The sequence below is a fragment of the Anoplophora glabripennis genome, unplaced genomic scaffold (genome assembly GCF_000390285.2).
Source record: "Anoplophora glabripennis isolate ALB-LARVAE unplaced genomic scaffold, Agla_2.0 scaffold512, whole genome shotgun sequence".
Lineage (NCBI taxonomy): Eukaryota > Metazoa > Arthropoda > Insecta > Coleoptera > Cerambycidae > Anoplophora > Anoplophora glabripennis.
In genome coordinates, this window is record NW_019416949.1 from 169,896 (window position 1) to 186,739 (window position 16,844).

Genomic DNA, 16,844 nt, shown 5'->3' on the forward strand with positions numbered 1-16,844 from the left:
TGTTGAGATAGATAGACAAAATAGATAAAAACTCAAAGATTCGATCTGGTTTTTCGGGGTTTTCTCTTTTTCCTTAACTTTCTCCAGGGTAATAATTGTGGGTTCTATCATGTCGCGAAGTCTGCAAGTCCATGCGAAGTTTATCAAGTTTAATCAAGATTAACATGATTAGTTTTCAATCAAAATCACAATCTTAACAATACTATTATCCTTGGATACTCAACAATAACATTCGGCGGCTACGGAGTGAATGTAAGGATGCCCGCAACATATTTTATGAAGTTTTTGTTCCATTTGTTAACGCAACATCAATGCAAAATGCAATGTTTTTTAAGTTCACTTGTGTTTACAAGTATCTTTTATTTTCCTAATAAAGTAAAATAAAATGTTCAAAAAATGTCCTCCTTTTTCATTGAAAGTCATCCTTTTTTGTTATAATTGTCATACTTTACATGTTTTTTTTGGTAACCCTACATGGAGGCGGGTGGCAAGGTTCATGCGATGAATGGGTTGCATATTGCATACTTCCACTTATTACAATCATATGTATTTTTAAAAAGCTTGCACAAGAATATTAGAGCTGCACAGTCCCTTCTATATAACAGTGATTGAAGGTTGACCGATTTAAGTAAAGTCCTGTGATCAAACCCTCTTAGGGTATAGTAGCCATAGCATTTGAGGTACATATATTTTAAAAATTTGCATTGAACAGACTGAATGTTGGATAGAATTACGATATAATGGAGACCATATAATTGACGCGTACTCAAGTTTACTCGTGATAAATGTTGTATATAAAATTTTAAACATATCTATATCTAAGAAATTACCCCAATTTCTGGTAAAATATGTATATAGTATGCTGTAAGCAGAAGAAACAGTCTTTAATATATGTTTGTTAAAGGATAATTCTGTGTCAAATAGTACACCTAAACCTTTCAAAGTATCACACTATCACTATAATAGTTCCATCCAATGTGTAATTAAATATTGTAGGGGTAAGTTTCCTATGAAAGGAAACAACCTTACACTTATTCAAATTAAGCTCAAGATTGAACCTGAACGGTATTGATCTCTAAATAAAATTTTAAATCATCGGCAAAAAGTAAATGTGGCACTGATAATTTAGCTGATATATCATTTATAAATAAAAGGAAAAGCAAGGGTCCCAAATTGGATCCCTGGGGAACTCCTGAGGTAGATATGTAACTTTCAGATTTTACACCACCATATTCTACAAACTGACATCTATTTAATAAATACGACTCCATTAGTTTTAACAATGAAGTTGAAAAGCCTATCGATTTAAGCTTTGATAATAGGCGATAACGATTAATGACATCCACCTGGCCAGAATCCAGAGAATTGCAGATATACTGAGTTATACAGGTCAAATTAGTTACAGTCGATCTATTTGACATAAACCTGTGTTGGAAATGTGAAATTAGGGATTTGACTGAATTATATACAGGGTGGCCAAATGAAAACGAAACAGAACCATTTTCAGGAACTGCGTCAAGATTGTAGAAAAACGCTCAGACCCGTCGATTTTAGATTAAAGGTAAACATTCTTTGCAGTATTTTTGACTCCACCACTTTCACCCCCAGCAAGGGTAAGCATCCCCCCAAAATGTTTAACTGGCATTGGGGGTTGAGTAATATTTCTTTTGAAAGCTCTTACAATTCTCTTTACAACAGACTATAAATTTTATAATTCCGCCCAACACTTACTAAAAATTTTGATTTTAAAGTTGAAACTTATGTACAAACAATTAGTAACGGTAAAAAATGTCAGTCATTCGAGTTAAATACGCCAATGGTATAAATTTAGTATTTCCTGCGTTACATTGGTTTTTGGCGATTTGTTATCACTTGTAAAAAAATTATTGTAAAATACAGAAATGAATGCTATATACACAATGAACGTAAAATTAGTGGATTCCAAATTATTTTCTAGTATTATTTGGAAGCGTTGGTTGGTTTATTTAATTGTGTTTTTGAAAATTAAACACTGGTTTATTCCATTGCGGAAAGGGTAGATATCATTTCGCTTTACTTTATGAACAATAAATGTGCGAATAGAACAGCTCAGCTATTTAATGAACAACATCAAGATCAACATGTCAGGAGGAAGTATGTTCTAGAGTTAATAAAAAATTAATTAGGGCTCTTAGGTTTCTAAATGTTCGTAAGTAGCAACCAAACCTATACTTTTTATAATTTTTAAGTGTTGAAGAATATCGGAGAAGATTTCCAAATCGTGTAATCCTCCATAGAGAAACATTTTCCAATGTTAAAAGACGAGAAACAGTTTTTCAGTAACGCTCGAGAACGTATTATTGCAATGAGGGCATAAAATGAAGAACCTATTTTGAATACAATTGAAGATGATGATGATGTTATTGATCGGTATTTAATTGGTCCAGTCATTTTACCGAATTGACTAAATGCCGAAACTTAAGTAGAATTTCTCCAAAATGCTCTCCCGGATCTACTTGAGGAGGTGCCACTACAACTCAGACTAGGATTGCTTGCATGATGGAGCACCCCCTCATGTTAGTAATGTTACAGACTTTTTAAACCACCAATATCCAAATAAATGGATTGGAAGAGGAAATAATCGCCCACAAGTTTGACCTCCACGATGACTAGACCTCAACAAATGTGACTTCTTTCTTTGGTGAACGTTAAAATATTTTTTGTATTCTTCGCCAGTTACGTTTCGAGTAGAATTGTGGAATAGCATTGCGGATAAATGCACATTTGTTAGAAACAATCAGCAGTTATTAGATAGAGTAGACTTCAGTTTTCAACGAAGAATAAATTTATGCCTGAGAGAAAAGGGTGATAATTTTGAACAATTTCTATATAGTCCATTGAAAAGTTACATTTGGGGTTGCAAAAGTCAGAACACCCAATTTTAATTTTTGGATGTTAAAAGGGGGTTAGTGTAAAGTTAAATCCATGTTTGTGGGGTCGCAACCCTTGTGTCTAGGCCGCCATCTTGTAAAAAGGGCTGCGAATAGTTTTTATACTACTACATACTTACTATATCGGGCAAACTATTCGTCGCACACAAAATTAGTAAAAACATTTTTTGTTGCAAATTAAATTCTATACAACTTTGGTTCCATAACTTTTAGTCAAAAATAACAAAGTTATTAACGAAAATAGATAAAAATTTGGGAACAAATTTTCTTTTGGTTGTTATAAATTTTTTTCTGGTCATTTTACAAAAAAATTACATCAGAGCATTTTGATAGAGGGGTTTTCAAGGAATAATTTCTTTTACAAACTTTTTTAAATTTTTATTTATTTATTAGGGTTTTACAGCGATGCGAAACTTACACTATTCTCCAGTACTAGTAAATATACATTAATATGAATGATTAGACATAGGAGGCGTCCTTCAAAGTTTTCTTCCAGTTGTGTTAACACTTGCGTGTGTGGCATATTTAATTGTGAAAAGTATTTTGAATTTTGTGGACAAGATTTTGAGTTTTATCATCTTCAGTTTCAGAAGATCCAGACAGGCTTTGATTTTGTGAACAATTGCTTCGTTTTTGCGGAAGCGTTTCAGGTTCAGAGTAAGCTGACGGTAGTAAAAAAGTATTATGGACCTCATAAAGAAACATACCGACGACGTTGCAACAGGCATTGCTAATCACATAGCTGATGTTCCCAACTTAGTAGATGTTGGAGCAAAATATCATCACGATTGCAGCAAGCAGTTGTATTCCAAAAAATGGTGGAACGAAAATAAAAATGATGAGTGCAAAAATAACATTGATGCAGCCATGGAGTATGTTTTTACTTACTTACATGACAATAGTGAAGAGTGCCGATTCCTCATGATGGATTTGATAAAATCGATTAAAGAAAAGTACATTCCCTAGAGACGTACAATCATTGAACAGTGTAAGTTTTGCATCACTGTAAAACCCTAATTAATAAAATTTGAAAAGTTTGTAATGGAAATTATTCCTTGAAAACCCCTCTATCAAAATGCTGATGTAATTTTTTTGTAAAATGACCAGAAAAAAAGTTATAACGACCAAAATAAAATTTATTTCCAAATTTTTATCTATTTTCATTAATAACTTTGTTATTTTTGGTTCTACGACTAAAAGTTATGTAACCAAAGTTGTAGAGAATTTAATTTGCAACAAAAAGTGTTTTTACAAATTTTCTGTGCGATGAATAGTTTGCCCGATGTAGTAAGTGGTAGTATAAAAACCAATCGCAGCCCTTTTTACAAGATGGCGGCCGAGGCACAAGATTTGCGACCCCACAAACATGGATTTAACTTTACACTAGCCCCTTCTTGACATCAAAAAAATAAAATTGCATGCTCTGACTTTTGCACGCTAAGCCCAAAAAATGTAACATTTCAATGGATTAATAACTTATCGGTGCAAATTGTATGTTACTTATGTTGTTTAAGTTGTTTGTTTTTCTACTAAATTATTCCTATTCCAAGTTTTTTTCCTGAGCGTTGTTTGACGTTTAAATTCATAGCCAACTTTTCGATGATTTTAAATAAGAGCTACAACACATTATTATTAGTTGTTTGTGTTTTTGTTGAAAATGACAAAGTTTTTTGAAAATTGACAGGAGTAAGATAAGTTTTAGAATTAAATTCTAGAGTAAAATAGTAATTTTTCAAGTTCGCCAAAAGTTAAAAAATTCTGTCATATTTTAATGGTGCATCATCCTTTATCAACCCTTTAAAATACTTATTAAACTCTACTTACTGTCTTGATTAACCTCCGAATTCGAAAAATCTTGAAAGGAACTAATTTCAGTTTTGGATTCGCTTCAGTTTTTTATCCATGGGATATGATTCGTAATAAATAATCCTCGGGAATAAATTTATTAAGTTTTATTATAAAAGTTACATCATCTATACCTTAATGGTAATAAAAATTAGTTTTCAGTGGTACAAATTTTAAAAACATTATCAACATCATTAAGATTGTAAAACTAAGCTCGTAAAAGGGAAATTATTATACAATTTATCATACAATATCACATGCATAATCAAACATCCAACTTAAAAGTTAATCCCTAACATTAGTCTATAAAAATTTTTGCGGACTCCAGGGGCGCACACAGAATTAACACTTTAAAGCTCTCGACTCGTAAAACACTATTCTTCCTTACAACTCGAAACTGCCCTTTACGTACGCCACTGGTGGACTTTTTTAAAATACGAAGTGCAAAATTGAATGAATACCCGTTAAAATTAAATAGTCTATTGTATGTTCAATGAAAACTTAACCTTTTACTGTAACTCTGTATAGGGTGGACCAATTTTGACATTTGGGGATTTGGATTTTGACATAAAAAAACAGTCGAAATGCTCTTAAATGAAGAATCAATCCCGGGACATTTGAACTACTTTTTGTCTATTTCCTATACTTCTCAAAAATGTCAACACTAGCTTACCCGATAAATAGTTACGAAGAGGAAAAGATCAATTTTTAGCATAAACACACTGTATTGGAAATATTTTTAGATAATCGCCTCCACACTTGTCCCAACAGTATTGTGCCAGCCTAACACAAAAATTTCTATAGATAAATGGAATAAGTGGTTCCGAGTCTTCTTGATAAGAACTAAGTGCTAAGTAGTGAGTTTTATAAACGGAGCTGCCTTCGTTCAGCTCTATAATTAGGCACATATTTATCCTAAAATTACTTCCCTATCGTAAAAAATGATTAAAATAAAAAACTGGAATAAAACGGTTTACGACGAAAATACATCATCGAGTAACACAATCACTCGTCAAATAAATAGTCGAGATATACTGCGTTCCCGTGCTAGTTCAGCTAACATCCTGTATATTGAAACATCCAAACTAAAATATTCTTAACTAAGATTACAAAAATATTTGATTTGCTTTCATATATACAAATTTTTAAGTAGACGTCTCTTATCAACGGAGGAGCTCGTAAAAAAGAAAAGTTGCCGTCGGAAGTAAAAGAAACCCCTCCGTCGATAGCCCATGATATGCAACCGCTATGATAAAAACCATTTAAATCGATAACTATTCAATTCCTAACATGAAATATAAAATTGTAGAAAGGTGATAATAAAAAAATTTCATTACAAGATTACATTTTACAATACTGAAGCCGTATATGCCACCTTAACCTAAATGGGACTCATAGGTACAACAGTAATATTATGCTATCCAAGGAAGCGGGCCTTCTTCAGGGTGCCCGAGTTCGGTCTGTGTCAGACGGACGTCTGTTGAACACCTCCTAGGTAGTTCAGGGGTTTGTGTTCAGTCTCGTATTCGGAATCCTCGATTTCGCACAGGTTGGTCGAGAGGTCGCTGTTGCTGGCGTAGCCTCCCAGCAGAGAATGACGTTCTTCTGATGGAAAAATTACAGAGTAGTAACGAAAATAGTCTTAAAATTTAAAAGAAATGTAATCAAACACACAAGGCGTTTTGAGAAAAACTAACCGTAGTTAGACTCAAACTTTGATATTACATTTTATTCCCCCAGTGGCAAGCTTCAGCAGTTCATCAAAAAATATACTGGTATAGTCTTTCCCATCTCAATTAAAGACCAAAGAGCTAGGAACTATGTACCAGGTTCGGTCAAAACCCAGCAACTCGGCATTGAAATATTTGAAAAACTTGTTCCTATATTTCTTTAACCATACCCATATACAGGGTGTTCCTAAATAAGTGTTGCAACGGAAAACTGTAAATTCCTCTTGAAAAAAGAAACATTTTTTTCCTCTTCCATTTTTCTCTTCGGGTTTTCGTTTTCGAGATACACGGTGTCAAAACTTTAATTTTTTTTTAATTTTTCGACAATATCTTAGGAATCGTTTGAACTAAAAGACTGAGCTTTTGTACACACATCACCACTATTAATAGCTACTTTTTCGCACCCTTCTCGAATTCATTGGACGTGCCAGTGGTGGAGATTTTAAGGTATCGTAAGGGTTTTTCCCCCCCTAAATTTTACGCCACTGGAAAAATTGACTTTTGACAGCAAATTCTAAAGCGCCAATGAATTTTACACAATAAGAGTTCTCTTGGTTCATTGCTCTAAAGTCAACCGTTTTCAAGAAAAATGACTTTTTATGAACAAAAGCAAACATTTTTGCTAACGTTCCATGTCAATACTATCGAAAAGTTGACCGATAGAGGTGAAGCCGCAGCGGCAGAAAGAAACATGATTAGAAGATGTAATGCGTGCATTCAAGCCAACGGACGTAATTTTGAACAGTTTCTGTAAATTTTACTCGCCAAATTGATAAAAAAAAGTTAAAATCCTATCTGTTGTTAAATTTCGTTAAAATTGTTAATTATTACTACCTATTTTTTGAATTACAAAAGATTTTCGAAACGTTAGCAAAATGTTTGCTTTTGTTCATAAAAAGTCATTTTTCTTGAAAACGGTTGACTTTAGAGCAATGAACCAAGAGAACTCTTATTGTGTAAAATTCATTGGCGCTTTAGAATTTGCTGTCAAAAGTCAATTTTTCCAGTGGCGTAAAATTTAGGGGGGGAAAAACCCTTACGATACCTTAAAATCTCCACCACTGGCACGTCCAATGAATTCGAGAAGGGTGCGAAAAAGTAGCTATTAATAGTGGTAATGTGTGTACAAAAGCTCAGTCCTGTAGTTCAAACTATTCCTAAGATATTGGCGAAAAACTAAATAAAAAATAAAGTTTTGACACCGTGTATCTCGAAAACGAAAGCCCGAAGAGAAAAATGGACGAGGAAAAAAATGTTTCTCATTTCAAGAGGAATTTACAGTTTTCCGTTGCGACACTTATTTAGGAATACCCTGTATAGGTCTGATCGAACTAAATCTGAAGGTGGTAAAAATGTATATGCCCAGTTGAAGAATGCGCGCGCGGGTAAACGGCGCACATACACAGCCGCACTGGGCGACTGGGCCATAAATTTTAGTTGTTAACAAATTGCCTAGCACTGCAGTGTAACGATGCGTAATTATTTTGTTATTGATTATTTTTATTTAATAACTTCTAACCTAAACTAACAACCTGTCCTCATCCTTTCTTGGCAAGGATATGTTCATGCCTTGCCAAACAGGAATATATTTTAATGAAAATGTAAATAGTTTTTGATACGTCATAACTAAAACTTACCGTCAATATAACAAAATTGTTTGAGGATATAAATAATTAAAATATGTTGTTGGCCAAATTAATATACAGGGTGATTCAGTCATAATATCATTAATTTTAACCACATATTCGGAAGGCTTAATAAAGACAGAAAATCGGAAAAAACATGTTTTACTCGACTTTTAAAAATGAAGGAAATCAACCCATAACTCCTGCTAAGATACTCCGCTTTAGTATACGGATACATATGTACGAAACCAATAAAATGCAAGTAAATAAAGGATCATGCTGCATTTTATTATAACTAATTTTAATAATTGTATTAACTTAGTGCAAAATGTTTTAACAAACCTGACTTCTCGAAGTCAACTTTTGTTAAAAGAAAATAAATAAAGCAGAGGTTTCTAGGCAGACTGTATTTTATCAAATAAAAAAAAGTCGGCACACTAAATACCCAAATATACAAAATACACTACACACGGTTACAAAACCATTACCTAACAATTTAAAGCGTTTATTCAAATCTACCACCCTCCATATCTCCCGCATTTTTCCCGCAAAGGAGTTAACATAACACATTTTCAAAAAGTTGAAGCTTTAGAAGCAGCTGATTTCCCCAATCGTCTTGAATTTTGCAATTGATTCCTAAATCGAAGTGCAGCAGAACTTTATTAACAAGGTGCTCTGGACGGATCAATGCTGTTTTACTCGTGCTGGCATTTTAAACAGGTAAAAAACAATAAGTGCCTACCTAGGTTACACCAAAGTTTAGATTTGCACTAAAGTTTACATTTATTATGTAAACTTTGGTTATACACAACTGCATATTGAATAATAAATTGAAATATTAAAACTGTGTATTATTTAACATAATAAATTATAAAACGTGAAAACGTTAATAATATTAAAAATGATAAATTGTAATAACCGTACATTCGAAAACAATCATCCCTATTCATTACATTCAATTTGATGACACGATTTTCCTTTGATAAAAAACCGACAACTTTTTGCTCTACTTTGCATGGAATACGATCCTACTACAGTTCGTATTAGTCTAGAAGCCAGATCAGGTTCCGTGTACTAGCTATAAAAATAAACTTTTTACAGCCATTTAAACATTTAATTTGTTGATAACAATTAAACTGACCACTTTCAGGCTTTGCGACGCAAGTTTTTTGGATTCAGGAGGTCAAAATACTTTAGAATAAGTTGTTTGCAGCCGTGGCACTCTGGTTGGCAACGGAACAATGTCTGGCTCCTAGACTAAAGTGCATGTGCAAATTAGAAGGTTAGTGACCTCGACACAGGTTAGCCTAGGTCGGAAACACGTACCGAGTTGTTTATTTGTCTCCGTCCGAACGTATTTTTATGTTCTATTATTTACAGTCAATATTTAAATACTACATACATTTCACCCTCTCTTTATAATTTATCTAGTGAGTGTTGGTTTTTTATGTCATTATTTCTGTAATGAAATTGAAATGGTTAAGAAATGAAATTTAAATTATTTGAACTCTTGGAGTTTTGTAACTTCAATATTAAATTTTATTTAAAGTGAAACAGAGCTAATTTCTTTGCAGCCATAATAGTCACATTTGGTCAGATGAAAACCCGCACACTACTTGTCGGTTTAGCTTTCAGAGGAGATTCGGTGTCAATGTATGGGCGGGAGTATATGGCGATCGTTTAATTGGGCCGTATTTTCTACCTGAATATCTGAATGGCCTGCGTTACTTTCAATTTTTAGTAGAAGGCTTACAGCAAATTAAAAATTATTACTATGATGTTAATAACAAATAATTTTTGACAAGTCATGCTCAGACCTCCTCGAGGTTCTTGCTGGACAACAATAACAATTTAATATGTTGATTGCATAATTATAAAAAATAATGTATAGCATTTTAAATTATTATTTGCTGACGTGAGCAAACCGTTTATTTATTGTCTTTATATGTGCGAAAATATATAAATATGGCAACATTGCATCTAGGGCGCCTTGTTCATATCATAGCCGGCTGACGTCAGCCGGTCACTAACAGCCTGAAAAGGGGGTTAAATAATGAGCATCAGGTTAAATATGCATTTAAATTTTTTTTTAATCACGCCATCGTATTATACTCATTTTTCTCAATCTGCTCTTAAAATTAATAACATTATGACTGAATCACCCTGTATAATAGAAATTTTCTACACATTATACCTGTATACAAAATATTATTTTTTAACTTGAGCAGAAACTTTTTTAAGGACACCTATGAAACTCATTAAATTTTATTGCTAGGCGTTTTTATACATGTTCAACTCACTTTGGAAAGACTATAACTATTTATACAAAAACAAAAAATATCTACTCTCTTTTTTTTTACAGAACATCGCGCAATACGACATTTTTATTGTGACAACTTTTTGACAGCAGGCGCTAAGGCTGGCGACAACGTACTTCATTAATACACTTGTCGGAAAAATAACGGAACTTTTTAAATTAAAAAAAAAATTAGTTATTTTGCCAAAATTATTTATTTTAATTCAAATACATTCCTTGGGCATCAATATGCCACTGGGCACGTTCAACCCATGATAGCATAGATTTTTTTATGTTATTTTCTGAAATCGTCCCAATGACCCTCATCACGGCTTCTTGGAATTGTGTAACTTTGTCATAAAACATTCCTTTCATGGTAAGTTTGAGTTTCGGAACAGAAATAGTCACATGGAGATAAATCAAATGAATACGGAGGATGTTTTTGTCAAAAATTCACAAACAGCGACAATCCTGTGAGATAGTGTGTAAAACGAATTTCCGGGCTCTCGATATTTGAGCCTCACTCAAACGATTCTTTTCCACAAACGCTCCATAACACTCAGATAATATTCACCAGTGTCAGTTTGACCCTGTGGAACAAATTTCCGAAATATAATACCTTCAGAGTCATAAAAACAAATCCACATTGTCTCTTGTGCCTTTTGGAACTATAGGAACTTCCATGTAGCACTACACCAAATCCCATCACCAGTTACAATCAATTCAATGTTCATAGTGAGCAATTTCTTAGTTCTCCTTTAAGGCATGAGGCACAAATCAAGCACAAATTTTCTGTTTGTTTAACTTCTTTGTCAAAACTTCATGAATCATGCCTTTGGTCGTATTTAATTCCTCCGCGATCCATTTCACAGTTAAATTTGCATTGTAAGCGATCATTTCACGCACTTTTTCCACCAACTTGTCGAAATTTTTGTTTTTTGGCCGATCTGGCTTTGGGTCATCCTCCAAAGCTGGAATCGCTTGTACCACTCGAACACACATGTACGGGATAAACAATCATCACCATAATTTTTTTTTATCAATCAATCGTTTCCGTAAAAGTTTTACCAAGCTTGAAACTCTTTGCTCCAGCGTGTTTTTGTGATGAGGTGACAAAATGTATTGTCACATTAAACGCTATAACTTGGCAATCCGTTGATCGATTCTAATGATAGCGGTCTCGTCTTATATACAGCTTTCAGACTACATATTGCTCCAATAGATGGTGTTAGTAGTTTTCTTTAAATTTAAAAAGTTTAGTAATTATTTTTCCGACATACTGTGTAGTTACGACTACCTTCATTTGCGGAGATTTTAGGAAAAGTTTTAGAACTCGATTTAGTTGGCTTTTTTTAAGAATCAAAATTTTTTACATAAAAACCATTATAATAAAAAATATTTCAATATAATGCTCACCTAAAGTAGTAATAACGGATGAAATGTCATCATCACAGTTTTTCCTTCTATTTCTGTTGCTGGGAAATCCGTAAGGTTCCACATCGTCGGACTCTGCCCCGGGGCTCTGCAAGCAGTCGCCCTCAACTTCACTTGGAATGTTGTACCCATGAGGGGGTAGATATGAGTTAGGATGACGTATATAGCTGTCTGCTAAAAAGAGAACACAAAAACACAATATACTATTTGAAATCGATACTAAAGAGGAAAAAATAAAAAAAATAAACAATTCAAATAGTAAAAAAAAATACGAAACAAAATCTGTAAAATAAAAACAACAATTGCTACATCGGAAAATTCATCAAAGCTAAATTAAAAATAATTATAATAGATGCATTGTTAAATAATGGGCACATGCTATGTTCTAACGAATCGAGAGCATGCAATCGCTTCACTTGCCAGATACTCACTTGGTTTAACAATTATTAAAGGCACTGCATAAGAGAAAAACAAAAAGAGAGTTAGTAGGATTATTCTAAAATAATGAGGTTTACGTAAAAAACACCAAATACGATAAGGTAAGTGGTTAGTTCAAAATTCATAAAAAAAAATCACATTTTATTATTTTCAATCGTCAATAATTTGTAACATCGCCACACGATTAACTTACATAGGTAAATGTGTGGGTTTATAACGAAGTTTCTCTCCATCCTATAAATCGGAAATAGGCAATTTGATCCAAGTTTTGTTAACAGAAGTACATAAAATACTAAGTTTTGAAGTTTTTAGACATGGAGTTGTTTTATTGAAAACATATCGTACAAAACTAATAATTTATTAAATAAATTAATTTTATAGGCAAAGGCAGTCTCGGACTGTTGGGGGATGTCTCATATTCTCCAACACGACAAAACATAGTCAAATGTCAAGCTCTCGATTTTTGAGAAAAATCGATTGGCAACATCTGACGATTTTGACATTTTCATTTGTTTAAGAGACAGGGCCGGCGGAAGGGGTGAAACAGCGAAGCAGACATTTCAGGCGGCATTTTTCTAAGGGCGGCATTTTAAGACTTAATTATTAACTTTTTATAAATTTAAGAAATTGAAAATTGCACAAAAATCTGAAAAAAACATTTTTTGACCCCGAATGCGAGCTTTGTGCTTTTATTAATTATTTAGAAATCAACGAGTTGAGCGAAAATTTTCCTAACATCGTAGTATCTTTAAGGATTTTGTTAACCATTCCTGTATCTGTGGCCAGTGGAGAACGTTCTTTTTCAAAATTAAAAATTATAAAAAATTATTTACGATCAACCATTGCGCAGGAACGATTAAAAGACTTAGCCAATCTTGCTATCGAGAAAGATATAACAAATAATTTGGTTTACACTGATATTATTGAAGACTTTGTTAATGAAAAATGTAGAAAAGTTGATATGTGATATGCGCAAAGATCCCGTTTTGACATTAATTAGTTTCATTTTTGTTTTTATTGAATATTTTTTATTTTTGGTTTTATTGGAATATCTGTTTTATTTTCTATAAGATGTTTCTTATAATTTCTGTTTGTTTTTTGCTAAAATATTTTTTGATTTATTTTTGTCTATTGAAATGTTTTTTTGATTTTTTTATAACTTTTTTATTAATAAATTTGTTGTTCCAACGGGCGGCAAACAAATATTTGCTTCAGGTGGCAACTACCCTGGGGCCGGCCCTGTTAAGAGATATGGATAACGTTTTAAATTTTAGTCATTTTGTGATAAAATATTTTGTTTTTGTAAAGAGATTCTTCTGTTACTTAAACAAATCAAGGTATTGAGATTTGATTTTTCTCGAAACTTGACCTCAAGACATCTTTACTATTTGTATATCTCGATAAATCCTCAAAAAGTCTCTACTGAAATTTTTTTTTCCATACACTAAAAACCTGCAATTTTGTGCAGATAAGTACTTGAAGTTTAATAGTCTTCCACTTAGATATCGAATTCATATGACTGACTATTACAACTATCTTATTAGTTCTCAAACAAGTCTTAGTAAAATACACAGTATATGAAAATTATAGTGATGTGAGTGAAAATATATAACAAATTGATATATATCAATTTTTGATACATATCAGCTATTATATATATGTTAATAGCTGATATATATCAATTTTCCCGCCATTTCATCAATAAAGCCAAATTTCAAATATAACCTTACATTTTAAAACTAAAAATTTGTGGTGTGGTAGGCTTGAGTTGGACTGTAGTAGCTCTTGGGTACCTGGCATATCTCCGACAAAAATGAATATAAAAATCTGAAATTTTAGGGGTGTACTATACATGGGAAGAACTAAGAGCGCACGTAATTTCAAGTCACCCCTTCCACCCTAGGGGGTGAGGGGTGGTTTTTTAGATGTACCCTACTCATTTTGCGAGTTTTGGATTCTACGCGTAAAACTACCCCCGAAAGCGCGTTCTTGCCGAATTCGCACAAAAACCAAACCACCACCCTCGTATGGATTTTGTCGTTTTTTCGATGGGCATTTTTCTTGGGCACATCTCCGTCAAAAATAAATATAGAAATCTGAAATTTTAGGGGTGTACTATAAGTGGGGAGACCTAAGAGCGAACCTGATTTCAACTCGCCCTTTCCACCCTAGTCGGTGCAGAGGTGGTGAGGGGTGGTCTTTTAGACGTACCCCCAAGAACGCGTTTCCGGGGGTAGTTTTACGCGCAGAATCCGAAAATCGCAAAATGAGTAGGGTACATCTAAAAAAACCACCCCTCACCCCCTAGGGTGGAAGGGGTGACTTGAAATTAAGTGCACTCTTAGTTCTTCCCATCTATAGTACACCCCTAAAATTTCAGATATTTAAGTACTACTTTAAAGCAGTTTCTTTATTATCATAAGTTTTTGATAATTTTTATTTCAATTTTTATCTTTAATTTTTTTTTAAGTACGTATTGTGATATACAAAGACTAAATTTTCTTGTTCTAGAAATTTCCCATTTTTTATTTCTGGGTTGATAAAACTAAATTGCTAATAAACAGCGTACTTGCTTATAAACAGTCAGTAGTACGCAACAAAAATTAGAAGCCATTATGACAAAAAAAATAAAAAATTCCAATCTAAATATGAAAAAAAATAAAGATGACTTGATAACTTTTCTAAAAGTTCATATATATGACATGTATTTGGTGTCAAATTAATCAGCAAGGCATTAGCAATATAAAAAAACTAATTTGAGTATAGTTTTTTTTTAACAAAATTCATCTGATATATATAATGATATATATTTTGATATATATCACCCAAAACTAAATAGCATGCTATTTTACATCACTAGAAAATTATTATAATTTTGTTTTTTAACTGATAGTTAAAAAGTCTCCTGTGACACTAGTTGACAATTATGATTTTTTGTAGGTTATATCTCACTCACGCTCAAACCCATGTATCGAATAAAACAACTCCATTGCGGGGTATTTATACATACTTCTATTTTCAGTAGAAGTCACTCGTCTCGTCCCTAAACGTATGTGGCCAATTAGTAAAGAAAAACAAAAAGAAAATTCATGTGTACCTGTGGTAAATCTATATTCTTCATTTCCACTATCAAGAGCATTGAGACTGGGGCTGATTCGGCTAGTATCGCACTCGGTATCAGCCATAAATTCGGATTCAATGTCTTCGTTGAGTGTCTCAATGTCTCGATGTGGGTCGAGGGGGCCCAGCACCGAGGGATGCAGGTGACAGCGAGATTCGTTACTTTCGTTACTATGAAAGCTGGAGGAGTCAGGTATTTCACTGCCTGGGACCTCCGTTATGTTAGGCAGTGTCTGGCTATGCCGCGCCCAATCCGAACAATCCCAATGATAACCTAATTTTAAAGCAGCCTTTTAATCACAGGGTCTCTTCAAACAGTCGTCAGTGGTGCGCAACGTTTCACAAAAATGTGCAGCTTGCTTCAGGAATAGTTGGCTGAACTTAAAATTACAAGTCAGGCGACCAAAATAAAGAAAATCCTATACAGTAATGAAACTTGGGCTTATAATTTATCTACTTAAAGGTAAGAATCTACCGAATTCTTATATAAATGCCATTGGCAATAACAACCAATTGACCAGTGGCATTAACAACCTCAGAAATATGACCTCACTGAATGTTTAACTAATCTTATTGTGGGAAACAACTACTCTGTGGGCTATATGCCCCATGCAGCATTGAAACACACCCGCAATATCTAGTAAGTGGTTAAGATCATTCAACAGCAGAATCACCAATCATAAACTAGTCTTGAACTTGTTAAACCTCGCGGTCGAAATTATAGAGAGTCACTCAGACATAATATAAAAACACTATTACCATAAAGCGTTTGAAATATAAAATGATTTTTATAACGGTGCAATATTATTTGTCTTGTATTAAATGATGTGCCGCTCCCTACACACATCGATAGAATCTATAATTGTCTATACACCGAGTTACACTGAACGTCGATCCCATCTCTGTCTTTTGCAGTTGGTAGGGAATAAGGATATGCTTTTTTAGTGGTTGTAAACGGATTTGATTTAGCCGTCTTTAGAAACCCATAGCATAAGTGTAAGCGAGGGGTCTAATTCCGTGGCTAGAATAAATTTATAAATTAAAAAACACAACCGGGACGTTTTAAAACGTAATAATTAAAATGGATCAAAGTGCCGGTTGTAGCAAACCATTAAAAATACTAGATGTTATGTTTTATTATTTTTTTCCATATTTTCTATATCTTAGTGACTTTTACGCAGACACGCCAATGGATTTTCGTTCCCCGCACGCTTATCATCCTTACTAGTCCAAAAGCTAGCGATGAGTCACTCTCTATAATTTCCACCGCGGAGTATTATTAATTTTTTTAATTTTCGTCGAATTGAGTAATTTAGTGAATCAAAAATAATTTTGAGTTTACTCTTGTTTCATAAAAGGAATCATAAGACATTTTTTCTATAAATACGATTTTAAACATATCGTAAACATGAAGAATCGAAAAGAA

The 16,844-nt window shown here is 33.3% G+C and overlaps 1 protein-coding gene across 5 annotated transcripts in view; it reads right to left on the reverse strand.

The window, feature by feature from the left end:
- Positions 1 to 4,873: 4,873 nt before the first annotated feature.
- The window catches only part of LOC108910365 (fat-like cadherin-related tumor suppressor homolog), a 151,252-nt gene continuing 139,281 nt past the window's right edge, over positions 4,874 to 16,844 (reverse strand). For 3 of the 5 annotated variants that reach the window (XM_018714945.2, XM_018714943.1, XM_018714942.1), the window contains 3 exons: positions 15,396 to 15,692; positions 11,843 to 12,034; positions 4,874 to 6,380 (listed from right to left, as the gene is read on the reverse strand). In XM_018714945.2, the coding sequence (XP_018570461.1) occupies positions 6,241 to 6,380; positions 11,843 to 12,034; positions 15,396 to 15,692 (629 nt within the window). In that variant the 3' untranslated portion in view covers positions 4,874 to 6,240. The remainder of the gene's footprint in view (positions 6,381 to 11,842; positions 12,035 to 15,395; positions 15,693 to 16,844) is intronic. The other 2 variants (XM_018714941.1, XM_018714944.1) reach the window with 2 other exon arrangements.